Below are 24,560 nucleotides of genomic sequence, written 5' to 3'. Positions count from 1 at the left end.
TATGTCCAGTATGCCTTGGCGTGTCTTCTGTTTACTAGCATAACAATGGAATAGACTTTGGTGACGCTTTGTGCCGCTCTAATTTATTATCCGTGAAATCAGGTTACAGTTCTGAGAACTACCTTATTGCACATACCGCCAAAGTCACAATGCTTGAGCATAGAGAACGATGGCATTGGATCAAAGCATTGGATCAAAGTATCGGACCAAATTGCGTCATGAAAATGCAAGCTCAAATTTCTTGTGATCCAACGTTTCGACCATTACAAATTTCGGTTCGCCAACATTTCCTTAATCAAACACCTACACTGGGTGCATCAAGTTCGAGAATTACACTTCGATGCTTGTCCTCAATCCGGTATGACTAGAAGTTTACTCAACTTGAGGGATGACACAAACCTCCTCGAAAACTGAGTTATCAGGCTTGTGCTGCGAGCACTCAAGAAGAAACCAAGCCGTCACTTGAGTAGCAAGCCAGTGTAAAACAGACTTGGGCAAATCACGTGTCGGCATATTGGGGTCTCAACAATGTTGTGTATTTGGTAAAACCTGGATCAGAGACAAAAGGACGAAGAATCGATACGCACTGCTAACAATGAAGAAAATGATCATCATCGGTTTTCGCTCTCCATCTGCTCGGAATAAGTCAACACCAGTTACACAATCCAGATACTCCTTGCCCCCCGATTCAGCATGCCTGTCAGACAACCTTCGCATTCTTTCGAGACACCAAATGGTGCCATGACCATGCGCTACCGTTAACGCCTGCAATTCCATCTCACGTTGACGTTGGTGCTACGGCCGTTTGAGGAAACTTGAATGCGAGACGTCCGTTGAATAGATCTGGGCGCATCGCCACGGAAATCGCAGACTTGTCGCACAGAGTTGCCTCCCTTGGAGTTCCCACCGGCGTTGCGGCACTGCTGCTTTGCTTGCTTTGCGAAGCTTGAATCGAAACGACTATCAAAATTGGACCGTGGTTCGACGGTACAGGTGCTTGCATAAACGCTGGTGGCACCCAATAGGAAGAACCAAAATAGGAAGTTGAAGTTCACTGACGTGATGTTAATATCAAACGATATTAGGAACAAGGAATTGCCTTACTGTTGATTTCGAACAAGAGCAGCAATGATATGTTGTAGGGCCTGATTTATGTGTGGATACGAAAGAACTGCTGGTACCTTAGAGAGAGAGAGGAAGAACGGAAATTTATATGTGAAGAATTAGTACCCAGGTCGTCGATAGAGAGCCGGCTATGCTTTACTTGGCGAGGGCTGCGTAAAATTCAAAATCCGCGTTTGGTCACGCCCGATTGGGAGCTTTGCTACCCATCATCATGTTTTCCAGAAGTTATCTCCATCGACCTGATCCTGAGTGGCCGACCCGGCCTCTCCAGTAATCAGATCCGTTACACGGGATTGGCCATCATGATCGGTTTCGTATTCGAGACGGCGAGATAGGCAAAGCTTAACCATACCGCCGAAACGGAAGCTTAGCCTTTGCGGCGGTGACAATAACTTCTTGCCAAGCCGCTATCGGTGATTGGTCACAAGCTGCGACACGCGCGAAGAGAGCATGCTTGATGAACAAGGCTATTGAATAATCGACATCCCGTCGTCAAGAACTAGCTGGGAAGGCAGAAGAGAGGATTTAGCTTGGTAAACTGTTGTGTTTCGTCGCAGTGTCGTGACAGGATTCCTTTGGAGTTTCTTCGCGTTTGAAGTGAACCGCACCATCGCTGTAGGCGCGGGTGCTGCCGCCATTACATCGTCTTAAATGTACCTTGCCAGTGGGAGACTTCGGCATTGTGGTTCAGAGAGAGCATCTCGTACATTTCACGCGTTACCAGCAAGAAGACCTCAGTGTCGCTGAACCATCAAAGCCTGGGTAGTCAAGTATCTACTTACAGCTGACCCGGATCGTCGACGAATATTGTTCGTGATCTTGCCCCTACTGTCACTTGGAGAACATTGGGTCGTCGCGCAGTCAAACCAAGAGTATTATCCCAATTGAGGCTTGAATCGGAGTCTTGGCAGCTGAAGCTCCGCCCTTTGTCTTCGATTTGATTGACATATAATTAGTGATCTACGAACCATAAGATCGCAATATACCCCGCGGTGGTGTGGTGACGCGCTAGCAAGCCAGCCACGGGTCCCTCCGGATCGACAGTCAAGATCGGAGAAAAAACTCTCTCTTGGCTCGATTCTTGCAAACCTTCCCGGCTCACCCAGTTCCGTCAATGGTCCGGCCGTAGTGCGACTGGTGCTGTAGCCACGCCTGTAAACCTTGACTAGGAGAGTTCCCCATGTTTAAGAACGGGACGAATGCCAACGGCCAGAAGCTACTCTGGCAGAGGCCGAGCGGGAAGTTCGATGCGGGTTGGCATTTCGGCAGTGTCGATCAACGGCCGGTCGGTGCGCCTCGAAACAAACTCACGTCAAACTAGGGGCCTCCTGGGAACAGCATACTTAGAGTTCTGAATGGCGGGGCTTACACGCTTCAACGATAAACGCACCTCGTGCACTTATCTGCCCTCGTGGTCGTGATCGGCATTGCTTGCTGCCACGGAAAGTTCGGATCAGATAGTAGAGGTGAGAAAAGTGTAGCCGGCGCCGTAAGGTTGATTAATGGGTTTCGGCCAAAGGCCCGGCTTGATTTGCCGCCACCAAGTTCAGGGTCCAATCATAGAGCATCCCGACGACGAGACAATGGTGATATAACGCAAGCTTTATCCTCTCCCACCAGGCGGGCGCGCGGGCAATGAGTTCTCTTGGCAGAGAGCAGGGTCCCAAAGCCACAAAGGCTCTGCGTCGAGCACCTTGGCACATCGCCCAGGGGGAAGTTCCACGCCACGACAGCTTCTCCGCTTCGTTGACGCAGAAATACGACTCATACAATTTTGAGTTACAAAAGGCCATATCCAAGGTCTAGCTGCGTGATATGAAATACTTGAATCATGTTTGGTCATGGGGATTATCTTACTTGATGAGTGAGTGAATACGGACTCATGATCCGCCACGACCTTCCTGTGGTACTGGTCTATTTTCCTGAACAAACGACCAACCAGCTCTTGGATATCAAGTTCACTCCAGTTGTGAGGTTTTGCGTCCCCAATATCAACATTACGATAGAATCATCTACAACACGGTTTTCAGACACCTACCAAAGCAAAAAGGAACTCTCTGAACTCCATTACCAAAAGAGACGACCGGACGACTGATTGAACCGAGTGGTTGGCAGAGAAAGAACCACTTTGATAGGCCATACTGGTCTACACCGATTTCTAATTCATGCTCTATTTAGAGTTCCACAAGGAAGAGTAGAGCCCATGAGATGGCTGGAAGTGTTGGGTCTAATATAGTTTTGTCACCTATAAATAGATCGCTTTTGGTGGTGTTTTTTTCTGTCTGAGGTTTCAACAATATTTTGACATAGCTCGTCTCTAATGTGATTCAGCTAGCTCTACATACTGAAATAATGTGAAAATCTTTTTACGTTACACAACGCTGGTACGCCGGTATCGTGCTATTCAATTTGAAGTATATGACTTTCATAGTACCTTCTAACGGTTCGTCATTACTCTCCATTATCCACTTTTGGAATGCATCCCCGTCCTTGTCTCTCTAGGTATACGAAACGCGCCTTGGTGCAGTATTAAAGTCGGCACCAGCCTTCTTGTACAGATCTCAGGAGGACAGCTTCCTGGTCAAGGGCAATAGACTAGTTCGCACTACAAAGATGATGTTATTGTAAGCGGCGTCTAGCAAAGACTGAATGAAGGGAACTTGATAAACCTCCTCATCCGGCGTTTCGGCGTTGATGATTTCGCTACCATGCTTTTATGTATTTGGATGATCTGTCATAAAAAGCATTGAATAAACATCTCTCAAGTCTGAAATTGTACACCAAACCAGTTCGGTAGCATCGCCGACACCAGACTGTCTAGGGCATGTCGGTGGAATGAGGCATTCAGAATCTTCTGTGGTTGAGCGAAAAAGGGACGGCCCAGCAATGAAGGATCGTGAACCCAGGTCGTTTGTAGAAGGCGAACCAATCTGTATACTATTTCATACAGAGTCCCAGTTTCACAGCTTGCTGGCTGGGATCCAGAGAGAAGCAAAGTTAATAGAGAAAGGGCTAGGAATCTTGCATCTAACGTAGTAAGTGAATTGATGTGACGTTTTGATAACGCATACAGTGTCTATGACGCCTTTATGTCACTGATCTTAGTTATGTGAGCCTTTAGTAGTTATTTCCCCAATGACTCAAGCTTATTCAAGCTCGTGGTTCATTCCATGTTCTACCAGTAAGATAATGTTCACGTGATTCTTCACCGCAAGTATGGCAATGGACGAATGATGACAGAAACGCTAACATCCTGCGAAAGCAATTTTCACGATAGATTGTTATCTAGGTAGTATAGGCGCTGACATAGGTCCAGTAACGCTGGGACCCAACCCGCTCGATCTGGTTAAACAGCAATTCTTCTGATAATTTCCTGCTACCACATTGATCGATACACAAGAACTTATAGCCCGATACCAGTTCTAGTTCTTAGCATCGGACGTAGCAGCTTGGTTGAAGTGAACGAGATCTCGAGGGCTGTTGGCAACATCGCCGAGGTCACGACGAGGGCTGTTGGCGACATCTCCCAAATCGCGGCGAGGGCTGTTGGCAACATCGCCGAGGTCGCGACGAGGGCTGTTGGCAACATCGCCGAGGTCGCGACGAGGGCTGTTGGCAACATCGCCGAGGTCGCGGCGAGGGCTGTTGGCGACATCTCCCAAATCGCGGCGAGGGCTGTTGGCGACATCTCCCAAATCGCGGCGAGGGCTGTTGGCGACATCTCCCAAATCGCGGCGAGGGCTGTTGGCGACATCTCCCAAATCGCGGCGAGGGCTGTTGGCGACATCTCCTAAATCGCGGCGAGGGCTGTTGGCAACATCGCCAAGATCACGGCGAGGGCTGTTGGCGACATCTCCCAAATCGCGGCGAGGGCTGTTGGCGACGTCTCCCAAATCGCGAGGTCCGTTAGCGATGCTATTGAGGTTGACTTCTTTTTGTCAGCGATTTTGTATCTACAAGCTATCGTTCCTTACGTACCTGGAGTCGGAGAGGCAGTCACTCCCAGGATGAGGAGGGGCAAAATTGTCTGGATGAAATGCATCTTGAAATAGGAATGGCTTGATACTTTACGAAGCTGAAGGGAAGCTGAAGGTTATGAGAATAGGTAGATCGAGAAAGAGCAATCTTGATGACTTTGATTGACCTGATTGTGAAGTTGCAAAAAGAATGAAATTTCTCGACAAGTACTTAGACATCTAAATACTGATTTTCCGATGGTATGAGTCGTTGTATTGTCGGTTGACATGTATCTGCCTGTGCAAACATCAGCAGCAGATTGTATTGCTGATTGTCATCACTCTCGATATGACGACTAGCCTTGACAATGTTGATAGGCCGTCCCCACACAATCTCAATATGTTTGAGTGCACAGATAGTAAGCTTGCATGAAAAGTGTATTGCCCCTGCGACAGTTGGAGACTAACGCTTGCTTACTATTTCTCCAACGCTCAGGTGTAATACTGCATGCCCTTCCACACCCAACTGCAACGCCGGTCACCATGCATCACTGAACATACCAAAACTTCGCGCATGTTTTCCGCTCCAACAAAAACATTCTTTTCTGGAAAAAGAAATGGCCTCTAGCTTGAGGTACTTTCTTCTTAGTCCACCAACGACCAACACACCGAAGCTTGAGCTCAATTTCCTTTCGACACACATTCTTTCAACAGTGCTTCCGTTCTAACCGCAATGTCTGGCATTAAAGACTCTTTCTCAAATCACAAACGCCCTGACTCTGACTCGGACGACGATGATTCGGAACAAGGATTCCTTCGGGACAAACAGGAGTCGAGGAAAGCCAACCAGCAGAGACAGATTGGCTGGACTCTTCTGGCTGTCAACTTCTTCGTCCTGCTGCTCAATGTTGGACTCGTTTTAATGATGAGCTCCCCCAAGAGCGCTTCCGTGACTGAAACCTCGGACGGCGTTCATTTGCCCCACGCAGGTCAGTGTGCCGGCTTCATGGGTCTACATTCCTTATACCATTCTAATTCCAGAGAGCTAAGGTTGCAATAGATTGGGTGGCTCCTGCCATTGATTTCGAACTCCGGTCGTTTGACGATAAGTTTGGAGTTCACGGGCCTTTCCGAGGAAAACCACGGCCTGAATTAGATGACGCCTGGGCTGATCCTTTGAGGAGTAAGTACATCTGAATACCCGTTTGATTGCTTTATCATTGACAATGTGGTACAGACTACACCGTAAGGGTTCCTAAACCTGGATGGCGAAACTCTACGTCATCTAAGACCATTCTCACGGAATGGCAGGATGCAGAAGGAGGAATCATGGGAACATTCAGTTTCTTGCACAATCTGCATTGCCTGGTTGGTTTCCTAACAATATTTATACCTCTGTGGCAATTGTTGTCAACTTACACTTCCAACATGAATCACAGAAAACCATTCGGCAGTACATGCTACCAGAGTATTACCCGGAAATGGCCGATAAGTTCAAAGCAACGCCAGAGGAGCCTATACCGGAACATATTGGTCAGTCTCTCAGATGTATGAGAATAATCATGATTAACGACCGTACTCTAATGCTTCAATTCAGATCACTGCATCGACATGTAAATGGCGCCCCTCTGCCTGGAACAATCTAGTATGTAACTTGCTAATGTTAGTACAGCCTTCGTCAGTCAGAACTATGTCATGCCGATATGTCACTCATGGTTTTTGAATGGCATGAGGATGATTTGCTGCCCGTGGATATCCACCATGCTCCACATGTTTGCGCAAACAGCGATAAGCTGAATAGATTCTTGGAAGAGAATACTGTTCCTCCATTTGGACCAATTCTCGTACATCCATGGACCGGTATGTCTGTCTCGGCTGATGTTGCCAGACCCCGCATAACTTTTGCAATGCCTAACGCTGCGACGAGTACAGGAACGAGTCCTTATTGAGGCGAATGGGTGTAGAGTGTGGTGTCGGTAACTTACGCACAGCGGACCGTTCATTTACTGGTATAAACTGGTCAAAAAGGTCCACTCCAAGAGGGGTTTGGAAGCGAGTTGAGCAGCTTGGCAACTTTGAAAACTATCACTCTCCAATGGACTGTAGAAACTTCATTGGTGCATTTGCTTCCGATTCGGGGGCGATTTGGATGTCAGCCCATTACTTATCATATCCACTAGATATCATATGAATTATACTCCTTGCATTATTTTGAAACGTGAAACTCTTTTGCCACTTATTCGCCAACCTCTTCGTCAGTTCTGTTGGGCTCTGAGAAGTCTGCCAGAGGGAAGAAATAGATCCGAAAGGTGGCCTGAGGCGTACCAACCGCTCTTCCGCTTACGTTAGACGGCTGATGGGCTGGACCACGTCCTTTCATACCACTAAGATACGCGGCCACAATACATCTCATGAACAATGTTTGCGCTAGGCTATTGACATTGACCTTGCTGCGGTTTATCATACCAATTTCATGCTCCACATCTATATATACACTTCTCATACTTGAGCAGCATTTACGTGACTCGGCCGTGCATGCACCCACTGAGGGCATCAGAGATGTATGAGAAAAGGCTTTGCAACTAATTATATTACAGTGATATGTGATCTAAGAAGTAATCCAAGTTCGAAAATATAACAGAGTTACCATCCTCGAGTAAGCCAACGTTGCTCCCTACACCGCGCACGAGACAATGCCAACGTCAAACGTGGAGCCTGCATGATGCGCCGAGTGATGTTCCGGAGTACTGATGGCGTCGAGAATGGCCGAAGTACAATGCATTGTATGCGCAAAAGTGTTGTGAGCAACAGCAGTAATCTCGCCAATGGCGAGGCGATGCATCCGACGTGCAACAAACGTGCAGTGTGCTAGGTGATTCTCCGTGGTTGTGTATACGTGCCTTCCAACAAGGTTTGACAGCTCTTCCTCCGAGGCCACCTGATGCTCTGCGTTTTTGTCGTAGTAGAATGCCCAGGCCCCAAGATGTCGCTGGGGCTCCATGACCCATGTTCGGTATTCCGAATCAGTGGCCGGGTCGGAGCAGTATTCGGGCATCCAGTTGTTGGTGAGCAAATCGAATACGCACCCGAGGGCACGAGCTTCCGTGGATGAGTTGCCGCAATGAAGCTCGGATGTAGACGGCGATGTTCTCAGGGTCGATAAATTCAGGAGAATGTAGCCTAAGACCCCGCAGGTCATACCCCCGAGCACGATACTCAGGGCGTAGGCGCAGAGACGCGTCCATCTGCTACTCCGTGTCTCTAAGTCTTCGGATTCCTTGTCGTCTGAGATCCAAGAAGATTCTTCTTCTCTCTGGTTGAGTTTTGAGTACGTCGTTGTCGGTTTCATTGTGTACTAAGTCAGCGACGAAGATGACCGTAAGACTGAATGCAGACTGTCGAATGGTTGAGTCTATGAGAAGAGTGTTTGAGGGATATCGGGGTGATGAGACCAAGGCCCCGAAATTTACACCGTGGAAGAACCTCGATCTACCCCAGAGCGCCGTGAACGAATGCCACCGATTACCCAGGTAATTGACCATAATAGCTCTTCGTTGAATGACTGTCAGCATGCAGGACCGTTGACAGCCCAGTGGGGCGCACTGCATGCTTACTTTCCTAATGGGGGTTAGTAATTTCTGGAACCTAACATACCGGGCCTTACACTGGTGTCGCTATGATCGCCATGGTAATCCTCACTAACGCTTCAAAATTAAATAGTCCTAGGCCGGAGTGGCCTCAATCTTAGAAGAGGGAACAGTATAGTTCCGCTTTGCACTCTGACCCTTTTTGAGCAGCCGACTACATTCTTGTTAGCAGTTCTACCTATCTTCCTACAGCTGTCCGGTGCAAAAAACATCAACCAGCAACATGAAAGCAATCCAACGAAGAGAGCAAAGTGAATTCAGTCAAGGGGGGGGACATGCGCCGCCTTTGACTGAAGATCTTGTGCCTATCCAGCTCTCAATGGCAATCACAGCTAGTGAGAGGGCTGACCTGATCGCATCGATCCTCTCCAAGTCTTCTGCCCCGCGCCTCAGCCTTCAGGCCAACGAATTTCGCGGTGGCCCAGATGCAAACTCCAAAAACGCATTTCGGAAGAGTCTATTAAGAGAACTGAGAAAGGGCTGGGCGAATGAAACTACAGAGGCCCACTTCATCAGGCTTGTTGAAATTCTTCAGCGCGACGGGTGCGCTGTGTTTGCTGGATTGATCGACGCCGCCGCCTTCCAGAAGCTCATTGACGACTTCACCGACATAATGAGTGGCTCAGGAACCCATGCGTTCCTTCATTCCTTCTCCAACCTTATTGCGCACCCTGAATTTCTGAAAAATCCGGCGTATAACGATGCTGTCATTCATCCCCTTCTCATCAGCCTGCTGTCTTATGCCATGGGCGGTCCAGTCCGAATGACCGATGCCCGTGGCAAGGACACCCAGCCAATCTCAGTCAACGCCCAAGACAACATGCTCCATGTCGATAACTCCCCATTTGTAGAGGAGTATAAGATCCTTCTCGGCTGGGAGAAAGGCCAGGTGAAAGGCCCCGCTGGTCAGAACTTTACCTATCTGCCTGGAACGCAAAAGGGGAACCGCTTCGTGCGGGTGAATGACCAATCCCAGCCTTGGTCAACAGAAAATGATAGTCTGTTTATAACAAACGAGAGCATCGCTTCTGTTTTCGAGTTCCAGCAAGCTATTACCGGGCGGGAACCAACAGTGATCGAAGTGGAATATCCCGATCAGCCAATTACTGTGGTCTTCAACGCAGGCTCTTTGGTACACCATCGATATCGCAACAAGGCTGGAAACACTAGAAGTTGCGTCATCACTGCCTTCCATCTTTCTTCAGATCATCCAGGCGCACTTGTGGGCTCATCTATTGATGACAGCCCCGGATCTGTCGCAGATATTCTCTTGGGCCATCAGGATGGTGCCCAAGATGGGGCATTCTGCTCCCTAATTGGTGCTCAAGCATCAGTCATCGAAGTCAAGATATCGGATATGCTCAACGATGACCATCATTCAGTCTTGGTAGATGCGGTGGACTTCTCCCTGTCCGGTGAGCGTCTTAGCCTCTGGCGGGAAATTGTGGTCAACGCCCCTTTCTCGACTCAGCTGAAGTTCAAGGAGGGCAACTATATTTCCTTCGCAGACAATCTGATCTGCCGGTCCCTCTTGATCGAGAAACTTGCTAGCGCTATGGCTTACGACAAACACGGTCTTTTGGATCTCATTATATACAAAGATGGCCACGAAGAGATACGAAAGCTAGCGCGAAAGGGTGTCTGGACTATGTCGAAGGAAATGCTCTTGCAGGCTTTGGTCGCATGGTTACCGGCTGTGGAGGCGCACAAATTCTCACCAGAAGACGTGCTGGAACCAAAGATCCTTCAACACCAAGCCAGCAAGATAGCCAGCCTGGTGCGACAGGGGTTTCCCAAACTTGATTTTGGTGCTGCGACTGGCACCAAGGAACAGCAACAATTGGTCTCGACTCATCAGCTCGTTATCGATCTGGGTGAATCCATCACACGCTGTGAAAAGGTTGAGACATATGTGACCACGAATCTCTTTCTATTCTTGGCAATCTCTCAGGCAATCCCATTGCTTGAACTGTCTTTGGGGCAGATCGTTGCCGCGCTTTCCGTCGATTTCTTGAGGGCGTACATTGCTTGCGTCCTGGTGATCGAGAAGGAAGCTAATGTCTAAGCATTTGTTAGTCGTTTGGCAAAGGTCGTGTATGAATGCCTGCGGCATTTCTTTACTCCCGCCAGTTGAATTTGGCAGTGCACTTGAGAAATTGATCGTGGATGTCGTGCCTAGAGTTTTGGGATGGTCAATAGATGTCAAATTAAGCAGCTTGCGATTCTTCTCAATAAATAAGCACAAAATGTGAAATGTCGACTGCAGAACTTTTGAATACATACTACTGCCGTTGAAGGTAGTTGTTGCTCCAGGCCTGTCTCCGTCGAGTGCTCACCCAGATGTCTATGCTCCCATTATTGTCTCTATCTGTCGGATTGGAAGTCTGATTCGACCTTGAGGCAAGGACCGCGCAGGGACCACTTGCGGTCCATACTTACTTCGATAATCGCGGCCTGCCCAACCTACGGCTGAAACCTCCAGTTCTTATTCACCTTACACAGAAGTTATTATTCCAATTGACCTCTTCGTCAACCCACAATTTGAATCAATTACCCTGTGATAGGGATACCAACACTATTCCTCCTCCAATTTTACACTAGTCATTAAGAAACCATAGTCTTAATTCTCATCAACTATGCGGCGACAGATCCTGTATTGCAATCTCCATCTAGGTACCGCGCCTTTAATCAACCCATATGAGGTTGATTGTGCCTCAACCCAATGACTGTAAATTTCCAGCGGTTCTCACTCGGGTAATTATCCTGCATGCAGACAAAGCATCTATGGGAATACATGGAGCTTTCGGCTCTCGAACATTGCCACTATAGCATTGCACCCCTGTTAATGTAACTCCAGGGGCTTGTAAATTCCATGTAATCATTCCTGTTCTCCGATCAATAGGAAGCCTGATGGAGTCATGATCTCCATCCCTTCAAGGCACCACTCTTTATCTTGGATTAAACATGTCATACCGGACAGAACGAGAAACTCAATCAGTTGGACCAAGCTTTGGAGTCCCTGCCACGGCATGGGGCCGTGAAAGTCAGTAAAATGCCACGCAAAAAACAAATGACCGCAGGCGGCATGTCAGCATGCAGGTCAGCATACATCAGCAGCATATGTGGATCATCTTCCAAGTCACCAGCTGTGTCCCGTTGATTGCAAGGTAAAGTATGGGCTGCGAGCCGTCTCGGAAGCTGGCCTAATTCATGTTGCGACAATTGGACCTGTTTGAATCTTATTGAAGTCTAAAGGAGAAATCATGAAGCTTCGCTCCACAGAGGCTCGCATCCTCATGCTGAGTCTTGCAACCAACACCGCGAAAGGAACAGACTGCGCAGTTGACCATTGTCTTGCCAGCTACAGTTCAGCCCTCCTCCCACATCAAGAAGAGTCTCTCAACGATTTTTGCACCACTTTCGCAAAGAACCCCGACCCGCTCTCATTGGTCCCACAAATTGTGCTTGACGCCTGTCATGCCGATGAAGTTGAACATGTCAACTCTGAAATCCTTAGAGCCTGTTCTTGCGTCACGCAACGTCCGGCTGTTCCCACCTTGCGCGAATCTTCAACAGCATGCTCGGTTGTAAGCGCAACTTGGGTGACTCAAATTTCCACGACATCGCGACCGACTATTGACGCTAAGCTCGCGTATGATTGCATCACCTCAGTACCACTCAACAAGTCCGGCGCTCTCAAATTTGTCGACGAGCTCGTGCCCTATCTCGAATGGCAATCAAATCTTGCCTTCATCAAAGAACCGCCGCCGGAATATTTCTTTCCACCCCATGATGTCTTCGACGCACTCGACAACATCCGCCAGAGGCTCGAGGCTGATGAATATCTCAACGAATATTCATGGCAGCATGACTTGTTCGTCGAAGTTCTAAGCGCTGCGCATGACGGGCATTTGTATGTCAATCCAGATGTCCTGACCAACGCTATGGAGTGGGCCAGACCATTTCCTATCATCTCGATCAGCGAGGACGGTTTCTCGGCGCCAGTCATCAAAATCTACGATGATTTTGCATCATCACCCTCAACCGCGTCAGCAGTGTCGCTCATTAATGGTGTTGATGCATCAACATTCATTCAGAGCCACATATTCGATGTGACGGCAAATCAAGACGCTGAATCGGCCTACAACTCCATGTTCTGGTCGAAAGCATTGGCCGCTGTCAATAGCGTGGGCTCTTTCCAGCAAGGCGGCCGCACACGATATATCTACCCCGGCGAGACAACCACATTCACCTTTGAGAATGGGACGGTTTTGGAGCTTCGAAATATTGCAAGACTTAAGGGGGACTTGAATGGAGTATATGATGGCCGCACATTTTTTGAAAGATTTGCCCCTGGCGCCTTAAGTCCGCCCGCCACGACCTCCTCTACATCCAAGACTGTGGTTTCCAGCGCCCGATCCACTTCCTTGCCATCGTCATCACCAACTACGGTGAAAGGATACCCCAAACCAATCATCTCTAGCAAGGACTCGATCGTCTCGGGTTACTACATTGATGAGGCAGGTTTCGAAGATGTGGCTGTCCTCGTCATGCTGTCATTTGGCCCCAAAAGCCCTGCGGAATTCCAAAGCGTCGTCGAGGCTTTCTTCGTTGCTGCTGTTAGTGACGGCAAGACCAAGCTTGTGGTTGATCTCCAGGTCAATAACGGCGGCTATATATTCCAGGGATATGATACGTAAGTGCATTCTACCTCTCCTAGCCCCTTCAGAACTTTGCTTGACATTTGGTCAACCCGCACCGGTCAACAAACGAATACTGAATTCACTGAAGATTTCGCCAAATCTTCCCAGACATAGTGCAAGAAGGCACCGGGCGCTGGCGGTACTCTTCGGGTTTCGCCGCCGTATCCCAAGCAATCTCAGAGATCTGTAACGGATATGATCCCAACACGGCCACTGAGAAGCTGATACAACAATGCGAAAGCGTTTTCAACTGGAGACACGACCTCAACAGGCACCTAGAGACGTTCATCTCATATGAAGATAAGTTTGTCACTGTGAGTTTCCATGCTAGTTATGTTGTGTTATACTTCTCATGCGGCTGGGGGAGGGGAGGGGCAACATCAAGGAGACGTGGCTGACGCTTGAACCTTCAGAAGGAACAAAGGAGTGACAACTTCACAAACCTCTTACAGTGGGATTTTGATAATCCGCTCTCGACTGTCAACGACACATTTGGTATCGGTTATCAGATCACGGGATACGGAGAAAGAAAGAATGTTACTCGACCATTTGGCGGACCCGAGAATATAGTCCTCCTCTTCGATGGTGTTTGCGCCTCAACGTGTTCCTTATTCTCCCAGTTCATGAAATGGGACGCGGGGGTCCAAAGCATTGCCTTAGGTGGACGTCCCGAAACAAAGAGCACGATCCAAGGGGTCGGCGGGGTCAAAGGCTCACAAGCCTATTCATTCAAGAGCGTATTTGCCTACGCTCAGATCGCAAAGGATGCGACCAATGACAGTACTCTGCTCGCAGAGTTGAACCGCTTGACCACATACGTTGAATCTCGCGCTTCTTCTACGAGCATCAACGTCAAGGATGAGATATTACGTCAGAACTGGGAAGACGGTATGCCGGCTCAATTCGTGGCTGAGAACGCTGATTGCCGTCTCTATTGGCAGGCCGAGATGCATCAAGATGTCCGGAGTATCTGGAAGGCTGCGGCGACGGCCGCTTTCAAGGGAGGCAGATGTGCTTTTGGCGCCATCAAGAACAAAGTGGCTATGGAGAAGAGTGATGAAATTCGCCAAGGACCTCTTCGCCTGCGTCATCCCCGATCTCCTATGGCCAGAACACTGAGGTACTCGCAAGTAGCCGAGTTGAATGCAGAGGCGCTCCGGTCATGGACATTCCAAGCCAACCATTTCATGTCTGCGGAAAACTAGAGGGCCTAGATAATTCATCATGATAAAGGGAAACTTCAATCACGACGAGGCGGGAAATGTCAAGATCAACATTCGCGAGGTGGCAATGAGTAAATGTGATATGAGCTGAATCGGACTGGCCGATGTCAATGTCTTGTTCTTCTGACATGAATGTCCGCATAGCCCGTTCGGAGGAGTCTGGGTGTTAGACACAAGGAAATTACTAACAATGACTCTACCTCTTTATCAGCTACGTATCTTTGGTGGTTGTCTATAAAATTTGTCAATAGATAAGATAGTCCCGCGGTGGTCACGCACACGAATACTGAGATTGCAATTGGGGCCTTGCGGGGGAGACTTGTTGACAGTGACAGTGTAATTCGCGGTGAAACCGCGTGTTTCCAACGCCAAGGCTGAGAAGTTGGATGTCAGGCGATATTACAGGAGGTTCCTGTTATCGGTGGGTTCGGAAGCGATTGCGGTGAGTCTGTTGGTGACTGCAACTTGTCAGCGCCGCCGCAGTGCATCGGTGGGGTGCAATGCGACTCTTGCTCGTTCCCCCAGCCAATCTTTCTCTCCGCATTTATGTTGTTGGCAAGGTCCCTGGCTCGGCCCAGGCCGCAAGTGAAAGTGCCCCTGTCTCCCTGTCCGCATGTTGGCGCGAATGCTACCTACCGCCCACTCCAGACTTTTGCGGATGCAAGTGGATATTTCTCTCCTTTCGCAGTTTTATTCAACTACAGCCAATAGGACCCGATTCCATTGATGAGCGGCGATACTCATTTAATGGTGTATTGAGGCTTTGCATGTCTCGCCAAGAAACCTATATCGTACGATTGGCCTAGTACCAAAAGTACCCCCGGCCCATCTTCTGTTCCTGCTGTTCGGCCGAGGATTGATCCAAATTGATCAGGAACACGGATAACTACCACTACCGATACTGAGAAATGGATAGTGGGGTGCCAATACCGTCCGTGTCGACTTCTCCAGCATTGCGTTTCCACAGTCTGCTCCCGAGCTGAAGAATTCATCATTTGCGGGGAAAAAATCAACTCCATTTTTGCTATTCTCAAATTCACATTCATGATGGATGTGATACGTGGGATGCCGTTATGCCGCCTCTAGTATTGCCATAAACAGTGGTTACAGGCAATCTCAAATATTTGACGCCACCATATATGCATGTCCTGTTCTTGCTCCCCTAGATAGCTTTTAACCAACATCGCTGTTGCTGAGGCTCGAGTGAACCGCATTTCCGCTTGGACATTGAGCCATCTCCTTCAGCTTAGCCTTGAGGAAACCCAGGCAATCCTCGACCTCATCATCTTCAGTCTCAAAGAACCCAAAATATAAGCCGTAATTGTAAAGCCTCTGTAGGTCCGCTACCATTGATTCGGCCTTGTGTGCTACGCAACACCCCGCTCGATCGTTGTTCGTGCCGGCGCTCAGGCTTCTCTGATTGTCTTGGTGGATAGGATTTGCTTTCTGCTGGTGAATATGTTGTCAGATTCTGCTCTACCATCGAAAACAGTGCGATCGTGCAGTAATAGAGAGTTTGCCCACCTGAGAGGAACCCTCAGAGTAACGTATTGCTGGTGAACAGCCGGTGGTCGTGTATAGCGGCTCAGACGCAGCTATCGGACGCGGGCCGCTTAGCGCAGTCGCCTTTCCTACGTTGAGAGCACTCGGGGATTTTGAGCATTCAGCCATCGTCAACTTATCCTCCAGCGTGTTGTTCTGGCGGTTTGTTGAGTCCATGCTCACACGGGCGGTAGCATTGACCAGGCTTCCAAGTGAATCATCTACCTTCCACACGTTTACTCGATCGGATTCCTCACTTGGAGGCGGCGAAATGTACGAGGACTTCAGCCATGGCTTCGAAACGAAGGCCTCCGACAGGCCAGCAAATAGGTCGTCAGTGGCTTCATCTATTAACATTGTATTGAAGTCAACTTCACCGCCAATCCCGTGGAAGTCGGATGAGACGGTGCCGATCGGCGCTTTTGGCTGGTCAAAAGTGGCTTCACGAACTTTTGGGTTCTCTCTCCCGCTCTCCGTAATTTCTAGGTCCGCCTGTAAGAATGCGGTTTCGCCCCCTTTCTTTCTACTTCCTGCCTTCAGTGAGCATGCTGATGTACCGTTGTTTGATGGTGATATTGTCGTGGAACATGTCCTACTCACTGAAACGTCTTTGCGCAATGCGATTTTGCAGTTTTCGCCTTTCTCTTTGATCCTGGCCTTCCATGTTTCTGTGGGGATCATAATAAATCGCACCGTGAATTTGAGAGATGTAGGGTGTTCGAAGGCAACATGCCGGGCTTATCTATGACAGTATCGTGCTGTTTTGAAGCTCTTGGCAAATACCCTTTCCGACGTTGTCGGCCGTTCTGTGCCACTTTGCAGCATTAAGATATCATACGGCTGCGCCGCATCACCGTCAACGTCTGGAACGCCTTCCCCTAAGCTCTAGCCGACGGGATTGCCGATACTATCGCCGGAATTTCCTTTCTCAAGAAGCACACCATTCCATAGGACCCTGTGCCATCGTACTCCTAATCACCATTCCAACATCGGTGGCGACGGGCGGGCGGGTGGAAGACGGGACGCGGGTACATTCTCCGCAAAAAGCACCTTACTTATGCAAGATTATCCGTGTAGATCCACATACCCCGACTACGCAACAGTCTGCAGGCCCCAGAAAGCCTAATAAGGCAGGAGAAAAAGAAGTAAGCTTGCAGCATCAACCATGTCCATTTAGCTGCCTTTGCCCCGGCCTGCTTGGCGTCTGAGTTGCAGGTTGCGGCGGCCTGGGTGCCTCCTTGCATTCCTCCTTACATCCAGCGGCTTGCTTTTCCCGCACCAGTCGGCGTTGAACTGCGCCGCAAATCTCAGGCCGTCGGTTGTCGTCCTGGAGTCACTGTTTAGACGCTGATCCAGCCCTCTTGGTCTTTTCCATAAAGGCAGGGTCGACAATTATAGACCTCATATCTTGTCAGCAAAGGCCGAGATCATCTTCGTGTTCTCACTACCTCTCCGATTCCCCCTTTCATTCTTTGCATTTTTTGCAGTGAATCTGACTAGCCTGCAGCAGCTGAAGCAGTTCTATACTCGTTACATTGTCCAAAGCAGATTTCTGAAGGCTAGGCTCGGGTTGGGATAGCAGCGGCCATCATGGAATCAATGTTACAAGTCGTCTCCATCGCGACTTCAGCTTTATTCTTGACCTTGCTCCCGCTTAGGCTAATGCAACTACGCGGCGAAGCGCGGAAAGTATCTTCTGAGCATCGTGGCCTGAACAAACTGGTGTGTAGGGCGTGGCCAAGGACACATATCCTTTTCGGAAGTAGCGACTGACACGGCTCGCAGATAATCGCCCTTGTGCTGAGCATGCTTCAATTGGCCGTTGTCACAACGGCCACATTTTCGCCTTCCAGGAATGATAACAAACTCCAGCTTTTCTCTGCTGTTGCTTCTTTCTCGGCTTGCTTAGGTTTAGGCCCATTGCTGGTCTTTGAACACAATCGCTCCCTCAAGCCATCCGACCTTGGAATCGTCTACATACTCGTATCCTGGGGATGCGACCTGGCTATGTTCAGCGACACCGAGTATAGGAATACGGCCGTCATTTTAATTTCACCACGAATCGCGATCCCTTGCGTCAAAGCCGCACTTCTATTCATTGAGTGCCGCCGGAAGAGGCCGATCCAGAGGGGCTCTTCCCAAACTCAATGGTCACCGGAAGAGGTAGCCAACATTCTGGACAGAGTCTTCTTCTGGTGGATCAACCCTATCTTGGCGCAGGGAAATCGCCATGTTCTTACCGGGGAGAATCTGCCTCCACTGTGCCAGGAGTTATCCTCAAAGCTGCTACGCCAGCAGGCCTTGCAGGCCTGGGATCAGAGAGGTTGGTTCATAATCTGCTCCTTGGCGCATCGCCTTGTCTCATGAAGAGCCAATTCTGACATATCAAAACACATCTCAGCAAAGCCAGAGGGGAGAACAACGTTGCCCAAAGTGCTCGCTCGGAGCATGTTGCCGCATTTCCTCGCCCCAGTGATCCCTAGGCTTTTTCTGATCATTTTCCGTTACGCCCAGCCCATACTCATCACTACTGCAATCCGGGTTTTGAGCCGTTCATCGACGCAGTCCGCAGACACGGGCTATGTGGTAGTTTTGATGGCTGTTGCGATATATGTCGGTTTGGCGGTAGGCTTGCTCATTCTGACTTGTTCACACCGGAGTCTGGATTGCTGATGGAGATGACAGGTAGCTCGAGCGGTCTATTTTCACCTCTTGAATCGCCTGAAGGTCATGATCCGAGGTGCCGTTGTTGGGCTGATCAACAACAAATCCTTCACTCAACAGTCAACAGGCCATGACGACGGCAGGCCGGTCACATTGATGAGTACCGACGCTGAAAGTGTAGGACAAGCCGCTTCTATGTTCCACGAGACTTGGGCGCAAGTCATTGAAGTTTTATTGGGTACAACGATGCTAGCCCGCGAGGTCGGATGGGTGTGTCTAGTGCCATATATCATCATCTTTTGTAAGTCACTTCAATATCCCGCAGGCAGACTGGGCCGTAAGAGAGAACAGTACCTGACTGTTGTTCAAGTCTGTTCTCGAATGAGTCGATATCTTGCAAAGAATCTTCAAAGTAAGCAGAAAGCTTGGACTGAAGCAACGCAAAAAAGGCTCGCCATGACCACTTCGATGCTTGCATCAATGAAAAGTTTGAAAATGCTCGGAATATCTTCCTACACGGAATCTCTGGTTCAAGGCTTGCGTAATCAGGAGCTAAGCACAGCTAAAAAGGTGCGGTGGATGATGGTCGCATACAATGCAAGCGGTATGTCCTCAAGGAAACACCCAGCATCTCGGAGAGACCTCTTTATCTGACCCAACTAGCAAATGCTCTCGGAATATTTTCTCCGATCGTCACCTTCGTACTTTTCGTCCTCGTCGCAAGCTTCCGGGGTTCAGTACTTGATACGGAGACCGCTTTCACGACGACTGCACTGCTCGGTTTAATAACACATCCGGCAAATATGATCATGTCGATTGTGCCACAAGCAGTCGGGTCTCTGGCGGCTTTCCAGAGAATCCAAGACTACTTACTACAACCGCCCCGACAAGATCAACGAGCCCTGTTGAAGCAGACAAAAGCTGGCCTCGGTACAACTCCACTAGCCGTTTGTATCGAGAATGTTGCCATCCAATCTCCCACTATGTCTCCGATTCTCACAAATGTCAATCTTACCATTGCCCAAGGGTCACTTGTTGTTTGCTCTGGTCCAGTTGGAAGCGGGAAAACAACACTTCTCAAGTCTCTTATGGGGGAGCTACCTATCGCCAGCGGATCAATCTCAATATCGTCAAAGCGTATCGGCTGCTGCGAACAGTTGCCTTGGCTCCCAAGCGGAACTCTCAAGCAAGCCGTCATTGGCTTCTCCACGGCAGATGAGCAGTGGTATGAACAAGTCATCCGCCTTTGCTGTCTTGAGGAGGACCTTTCAGTGCTGCCCAAGGGAAGCGACACGATGATCGGAAGCCGGGGCCTTAACCTCTCAGGAGGGCAGAGACAAAGAGTGGTACGTCGAGTTTCTTATCGTTTCTGTTTCTGAATTGAAACCACAGGCGTGGATGTTGTTTAGCGCCATATCCAATCGAGTCATTGGTGGAATCTTATGCTCAATGTAGTCCAAATATGTTGTCAGACGCCAGAGGATGATCCTACATAACTCCGTGCTAACTGGTCAGCAGGCTCTTGCTCGTGCTATCTATGCTCGATGCGAACTTGTTCTCCTGGATGACAGTTTCAGCGCTCTTGATGGTAGCACCGAAAGCCGCATTGTGAAGAATCTTCTAAGCCCTGGAGGCTTTTTCAAAAGGACTGGTGTAACTGTCTTTCTCATGACAAACTCTGGCAAGTTCATCACTCCACAGACTCACCCGTTACTCCGTCTCCGTACTCATTTCGTCCAGCGACACACTTTCACCTAGCTGATCGCTTGATTCTCCTCAACAACGGCTCAGTCGCGTTTGAAGGGACATGGGACGGCCTCACCAACGACCAAAAGCACGTTCTCAAATTCACGATCAACGAGGGTAAGAAGAACACTATCGAGCAACATGTCCAGATGGACAATGTAGTGCGCAGCAAAAGCCTGAAGGTAGATGAAGCTGTCACTGATCTCACCAGGGCTACTGGTGACATGTCATTGTATGGTGAGTTTGCTGATCTCCAAGTATACTGTTTAGTCCAAGCTCATGCTCATGGTTCTACAGGTTACTATCTACAGGCCGTTGGCCCCCGGAACCTACTTTTACTCATCTTTTGCACTGCTTCATACTCATTGTTTGTCACCTTTCCTCAATACTGGTTACAAAAATGGACCGAGGCACCTGTCTCACAGACAATGTTCTACATCGGGGGCTACCTGATTTCATCCCTGCTGGCGTGGACTGCCACTAACGGGTCAATGTGGTGAGTGTCGTGGTCACCTCTAGGCGGGTCGATTAGGTTGCTGAATCAAATAGGTCTACTCATATTCTTATCGCCCCCAAGTCAGGAGCCGAACTCCATCGACGTCTTCTTTCGACTATTAGCGGGTTCGTATGCAACGTCCGACTTGGTACTTTACTCATGCTTACAACGCGTCAGGGCCCCATTGTCTTACTTCTCAACTACCGATAACGGTGCAACTCTGAATAGGTTGGTGAGTCCGAAGCTTTTGTAGCATACAGCGTGCTGAAATGAAGCAGATTCAGCCAAGATATCCAACTAGTGGACAAGAGTCTTCCGCCTGCCGTTCTGGCGATCTCAAATCGTGAGTCTCAACATCACTGTTAAACAACATGTTGGCTTACGACAACAGAGATTTTTAAGCTTCTGGTACAGATTGGCTTGCTTTTTAGCGCACAGAAAATGATGGCAACAACACTTCCATTGTGTATGATTGCGATCTACCTGATACAGAAGATTTACTTGCGGACATCCCGACAGTTACGGTTATTGGACCTCGAGTCGCAGTCAGCAGTGTACTCAAGCTTTCTTGAATCGGTATGACACCTCCTCGGCGATATAAATTCTTTGATTCAGACTAATCATTATGAAACAGGTCGAAGGTGTTACGACAATCCGAGCTTTTGGTTGGGAGAAGAAAGCCGAGACTAGCAACATTCAGTCCCTCGACAGATCCCAACAACCAGCATACGTTCTATTTTGTCTCCAACAGTGGCTAGGGGTCGTCCTTGACCTTATGATTGCTGGGATAGTGACTGGTCTAATCACTCTCGCTATATTCCTCAAGGGGACAACAACAGCTGGTCAAATAGGCATGGCCCTGAATATCGTGATCGTCGCCAATAGCACTTTGCTTGGTCTTGTAACGTCCTGGACAAATATGGAGATATCTTTGGGTGCTATGTAAGCTTCTTGGACTTCTTTCCGTCTTCTCATTCACTGCGTTCATCTTCTTCGGACCTCATTTCACGCGCTCCCAGTTGGCAGCCCCAATTTGCGGTGCTTAGTTGACCAAATTTTAGATCTCGTTTGAAAACTCTGGAAGCCAATACTCCAAAAGAGGAAAAGCCATATGAAGATTTTGTTCCCAACGATAACTGGCCATCTGCTGGGCGCGTCGAGTTTGATAATGTCACTGTCGCCTACAAGTAAGACGTTCACCGCGATAAGTCTAGTTTTCAAAGACTGACGTGACTTTTCCAGCTCCGACGCAATCGCATTGCAAAATATCGATCTACATATCTCCTCTGGTGATCAACTGATGATTTGTGGTCGTACTGGCAGGTGTGTTACACATCGTTACCCCTAGATTCATGCCTAGTCGAGACTGACTCTCTTGCTCACCTTCCGAAGTGGAAAGAGCACTCTGCTGCTTACACTTCTCCGGCTCTTGGATTTGCAGTCTGGTATCATCAAGATAGATGGGGTCGATTTGAGTCTAGTGCCTCGAAGCTTGATCCGCCAAAGATGCTTCGTCACCGTTACCCAAGACACCTTCGTTCTTGGCGAGGCTAGTCTTCGGTTTAATCTGGACGTAAGCAGAGTAATCTCCGGAGGATCAGACTATTAGGATAATCGATGCTAACTGGGCTTCTCGCTCTAGCCTTCCGGTTGTCTATCAGACAGAGATATTGTGGCAGCTCTCAAACGAACTAAGATGTGGTCGCATTTCGAAGACGGAGGCTCTCCGCCGAGAAAAGTCCGCAAGATTCTCGACAGCTCCATTTCGTCTTTGAACCAGATGTCCACCGGTCAGTCCCAGTTATTCGCACTTTCAAGGGCGATCCTTAGGCTACAAGCCCTTCGGAGCGAACATGCCCTGCCTAGCCTTCGGTCTCAAGGCGAACCTACCATGCCAATGCCAATTCTACTTCTTGACGAAGCCACGTCGTCGCTTGATCCCGAGACCGAAGGTACTATCCGTGAAATTATCTATGAAGAGTTCATTGGAAAAGGCCATACGGTTATTGGAATCACACATCGGCTGAGTGGTGTGACACGAAGTGTACAGTCGGACCGCAATTTTGTGGCCGTGTTGTCTGAAGGAAAGATAGAGAAACTTGGGAAGATGGATGAAATCTTGATGGAATTGAGGGATTTGGAGCTGTGAAAATTTCTTCCTCGAGCCTTGGTAATAAGTCAAACCCCCCACTTCCTGGCACCCCCCTGTTTCTGGCACCCACAAAAACGATGGGATCACAACCCAACCTCCTCATTACTATTAACTATTGATCCTCAACCACACCCACTACAATACAACTGCCAGCCTCACTAGGGCATTCAGAGTCGCTGGATTCAGCCGTAATAACCTCCTTTTCACCCGCTTCGATTTGAGCCCGATGGATATCCCTGATGTTCGCAAACTTCGTGTTGGGATCGATCTGAACAGTCTTCCTCTTCCTAACTGCAGCGTTGGTAACTTGAGCCCTCAGGTGAGCCAGCTGCTGCTGGGCAGCTGCCAGTTGCCAGGCCTGCTCTGTGAAGCCTTTTTTCACCTTCCTGAACAGCAGCCGTTGAGTGCTGGTATCATTGTCGAGTTGGGTGTATAAGTGCAGTTGACCGCTGAGCTCTGCCAGCTTCCTGGGTGTCGACCAGACCACTGCAGAGGAAGCAGAATCCCATGGCTCAACAGGGTAGTTTGTTGACCATTATGGCATCGCTTTTGCCCCGACTGGTTGGTTTGGGTGGTGGGCTTAGCAGAAGGCTCAGGTAATACCATAGGGTTCATCAGGGGCTTAACCATCGCTACAGGTGTAGACCAGTCCACTTCCAACCACTTCTGATGTTCGAGACTGATAGACCAGCAAGTCGAGCCTTCTGGTAACAGTCCAGGAAGTTCCTTTTACCTATAATGGTAGAGTCGTTCCATTGAGACAAGTAACCGAGCTCCTTCCGATAGGCTGACTTAACAGGGCTGAAGACAGACTGGTCAAGTGGCTGGAGGACATGAGGTGTGGTGGTAAGAACAGTAAATGGATATTGTTAATATAGCAATTCCACATGAAGTCTGTCGTATGACTCCCATGCCCATCCACAATCAACAGTCGAGCCTCGCCCTCAGCCTCGGGCATAGTCTGTGGGATAAACACCTTCTCTAACCATTCAATGGCAGTTAAGTCTGTAGTCCAGCCATTATCTGTTGCTGTAAACTCCCACCCATCGTATGGAACCAGATGTAATGGAAACCACTGTTGTTGGACCGTCTTCCCTTGAAAATGATAAGAGGACGAAGTGCCCTACCCAAGGCTGAGATACACTCAATGATAGAGACCCATGCCCTCGACCCAGGTTGTTTTTGCGAACAGACGTCGTCTCAGCCATGCCCAGCACTAACCCATTAGCTCCCTGACCCTCGAGGATGCCAGTCTCATCCATATTATATCTGTTGGCTGGTTTGATGTCCTTGATCTCAGGGATAG

At 49.0% G+C, this 24,560-nt stretch overlaps 5 protein-coding genes across 5 annotated transcripts; 3 read left to right on the top strand and 2 right to left on the bottom strand.

Annotated features, from left to right (window-relative positions):
• Positions 1-4,547: 4,547 nt before the first annotated feature.
• On the bottom strand, positions 4,548-5,167 carry HER10_EVM0010460 (uncharacterized protein; the record flags this gene model as incomplete). The annotated part of the gene is made up of 2 exons (XM_035479919.1): positions 4,548-5,056; positions 5,104-5,167. The coding sequence occupies 2 exons, from the start codon at positions 5,165-5,167 to the stop codon at positions 4,548-4,550; spliced, it is 573 nt and encodes a 190-aa protein (XP_035337628.1).
• Positions 5,168-7,755: 2,588 nt separating this feature from the next.
• On the bottom strand, positions 7,756-8,430 carry HER10_EVM0001994 (uncharacterized protein; the record flags this gene model as incomplete). Its single annotated transcript, XM_035471725.1, has 1 exon — positions 7,756-8,430. The coding sequence occupies one exon, from the start codon at positions 8,428-8,430 to the stop codon at positions 7,756-7,758; it is 675 nt and encodes a 224-aa protein (XP_035336937.1).
• A 521-nt stretch (positions 8,431-8,951) lies between these two features.
• HER10_EVM0008334 (uncharacterized protein) lies at positions 8,952-10,793 on the top strand (the record flags this gene model as incomplete). The annotated part of the gene is made up of 1 exon (XM_035477861.1): positions 8,952-10,793. One exon carries the CDS (start codon positions 8,952-8,954, stop codon positions 10,791-10,793), a length of 1,842 nt encoding a protein of 613 aa, XP_035337436.1.
• A 1,198-nt stretch (positions 10,794-11,991) lies between these two features.
• On the top strand, positions 11,992-16,271 carry HER10_EVM0003077 (uncharacterized protein; the record flags this gene model as incomplete). The annotated part of the gene is made up of 5 exons (XM_035472763.1): positions 11,992-12,330; positions 12,376-13,424; positions 13,520-13,745; positions 13,845-14,569; positions 16,250-16,271. The coding sequence occupies 5 exons, from the start codon at positions 11,992-11,994 to the stop codon at positions 16,269-16,271; spliced, it is 2,361 nt and encodes a 786-aa protein (XP_035337022.1).
• Positions 16,272-17,786: 1,515 nt separating this feature from the next.
• Positions 17,787-23,251, top strand: HER10_EVM0001269 (uncharacterized protein; the record flags this gene model as incomplete). Its single annotated transcript, XM_035471024.1, has 19 exons — positions 17,787-17,918; positions 17,982-18,519; positions 18,598-18,821; positions 18,882-19,161; positions 19,231-19,388; positions 19,431-19,464; positions 19,524-20,206; positions 20,379-20,541; positions 20,601-20,843; positions 20,904-21,102; positions 21,156-21,227; positions 21,280-21,330; positions 21,381-21,445; positions 21,494-21,678; positions 21,737-22,044; positions 22,164-22,289; positions 22,345-22,425; positions 22,495-22,675; positions 22,745-23,251. The coding sequence occupies 19 exons, from the start codon at positions 17,787-17,789 to the stop codon at positions 23,249-23,251; spliced, it is 4,230 nt and encodes a 1,409-aa protein (XP_035336881.1).
• Positions 23,252-24,560: the final 1,309 nt, after the last annotated feature.

This window comes from Colletotrichum scovillei (assembly GCF_011075155.1).
Source record: "Colletotrichum scovillei strain TJNH1 chromosome Unknown Contig00002, whole genome shotgun sequence".
Lineage (NCBI taxonomy): Eukaryota > Fungi > Ascomycota > Sordariomycetes > Glomerellales > Glomerellaceae > Colletotrichum > Colletotrichum scovillei.
This window is presented reverse-complemented; position numbering and strand designations above follow the sequence as displayed.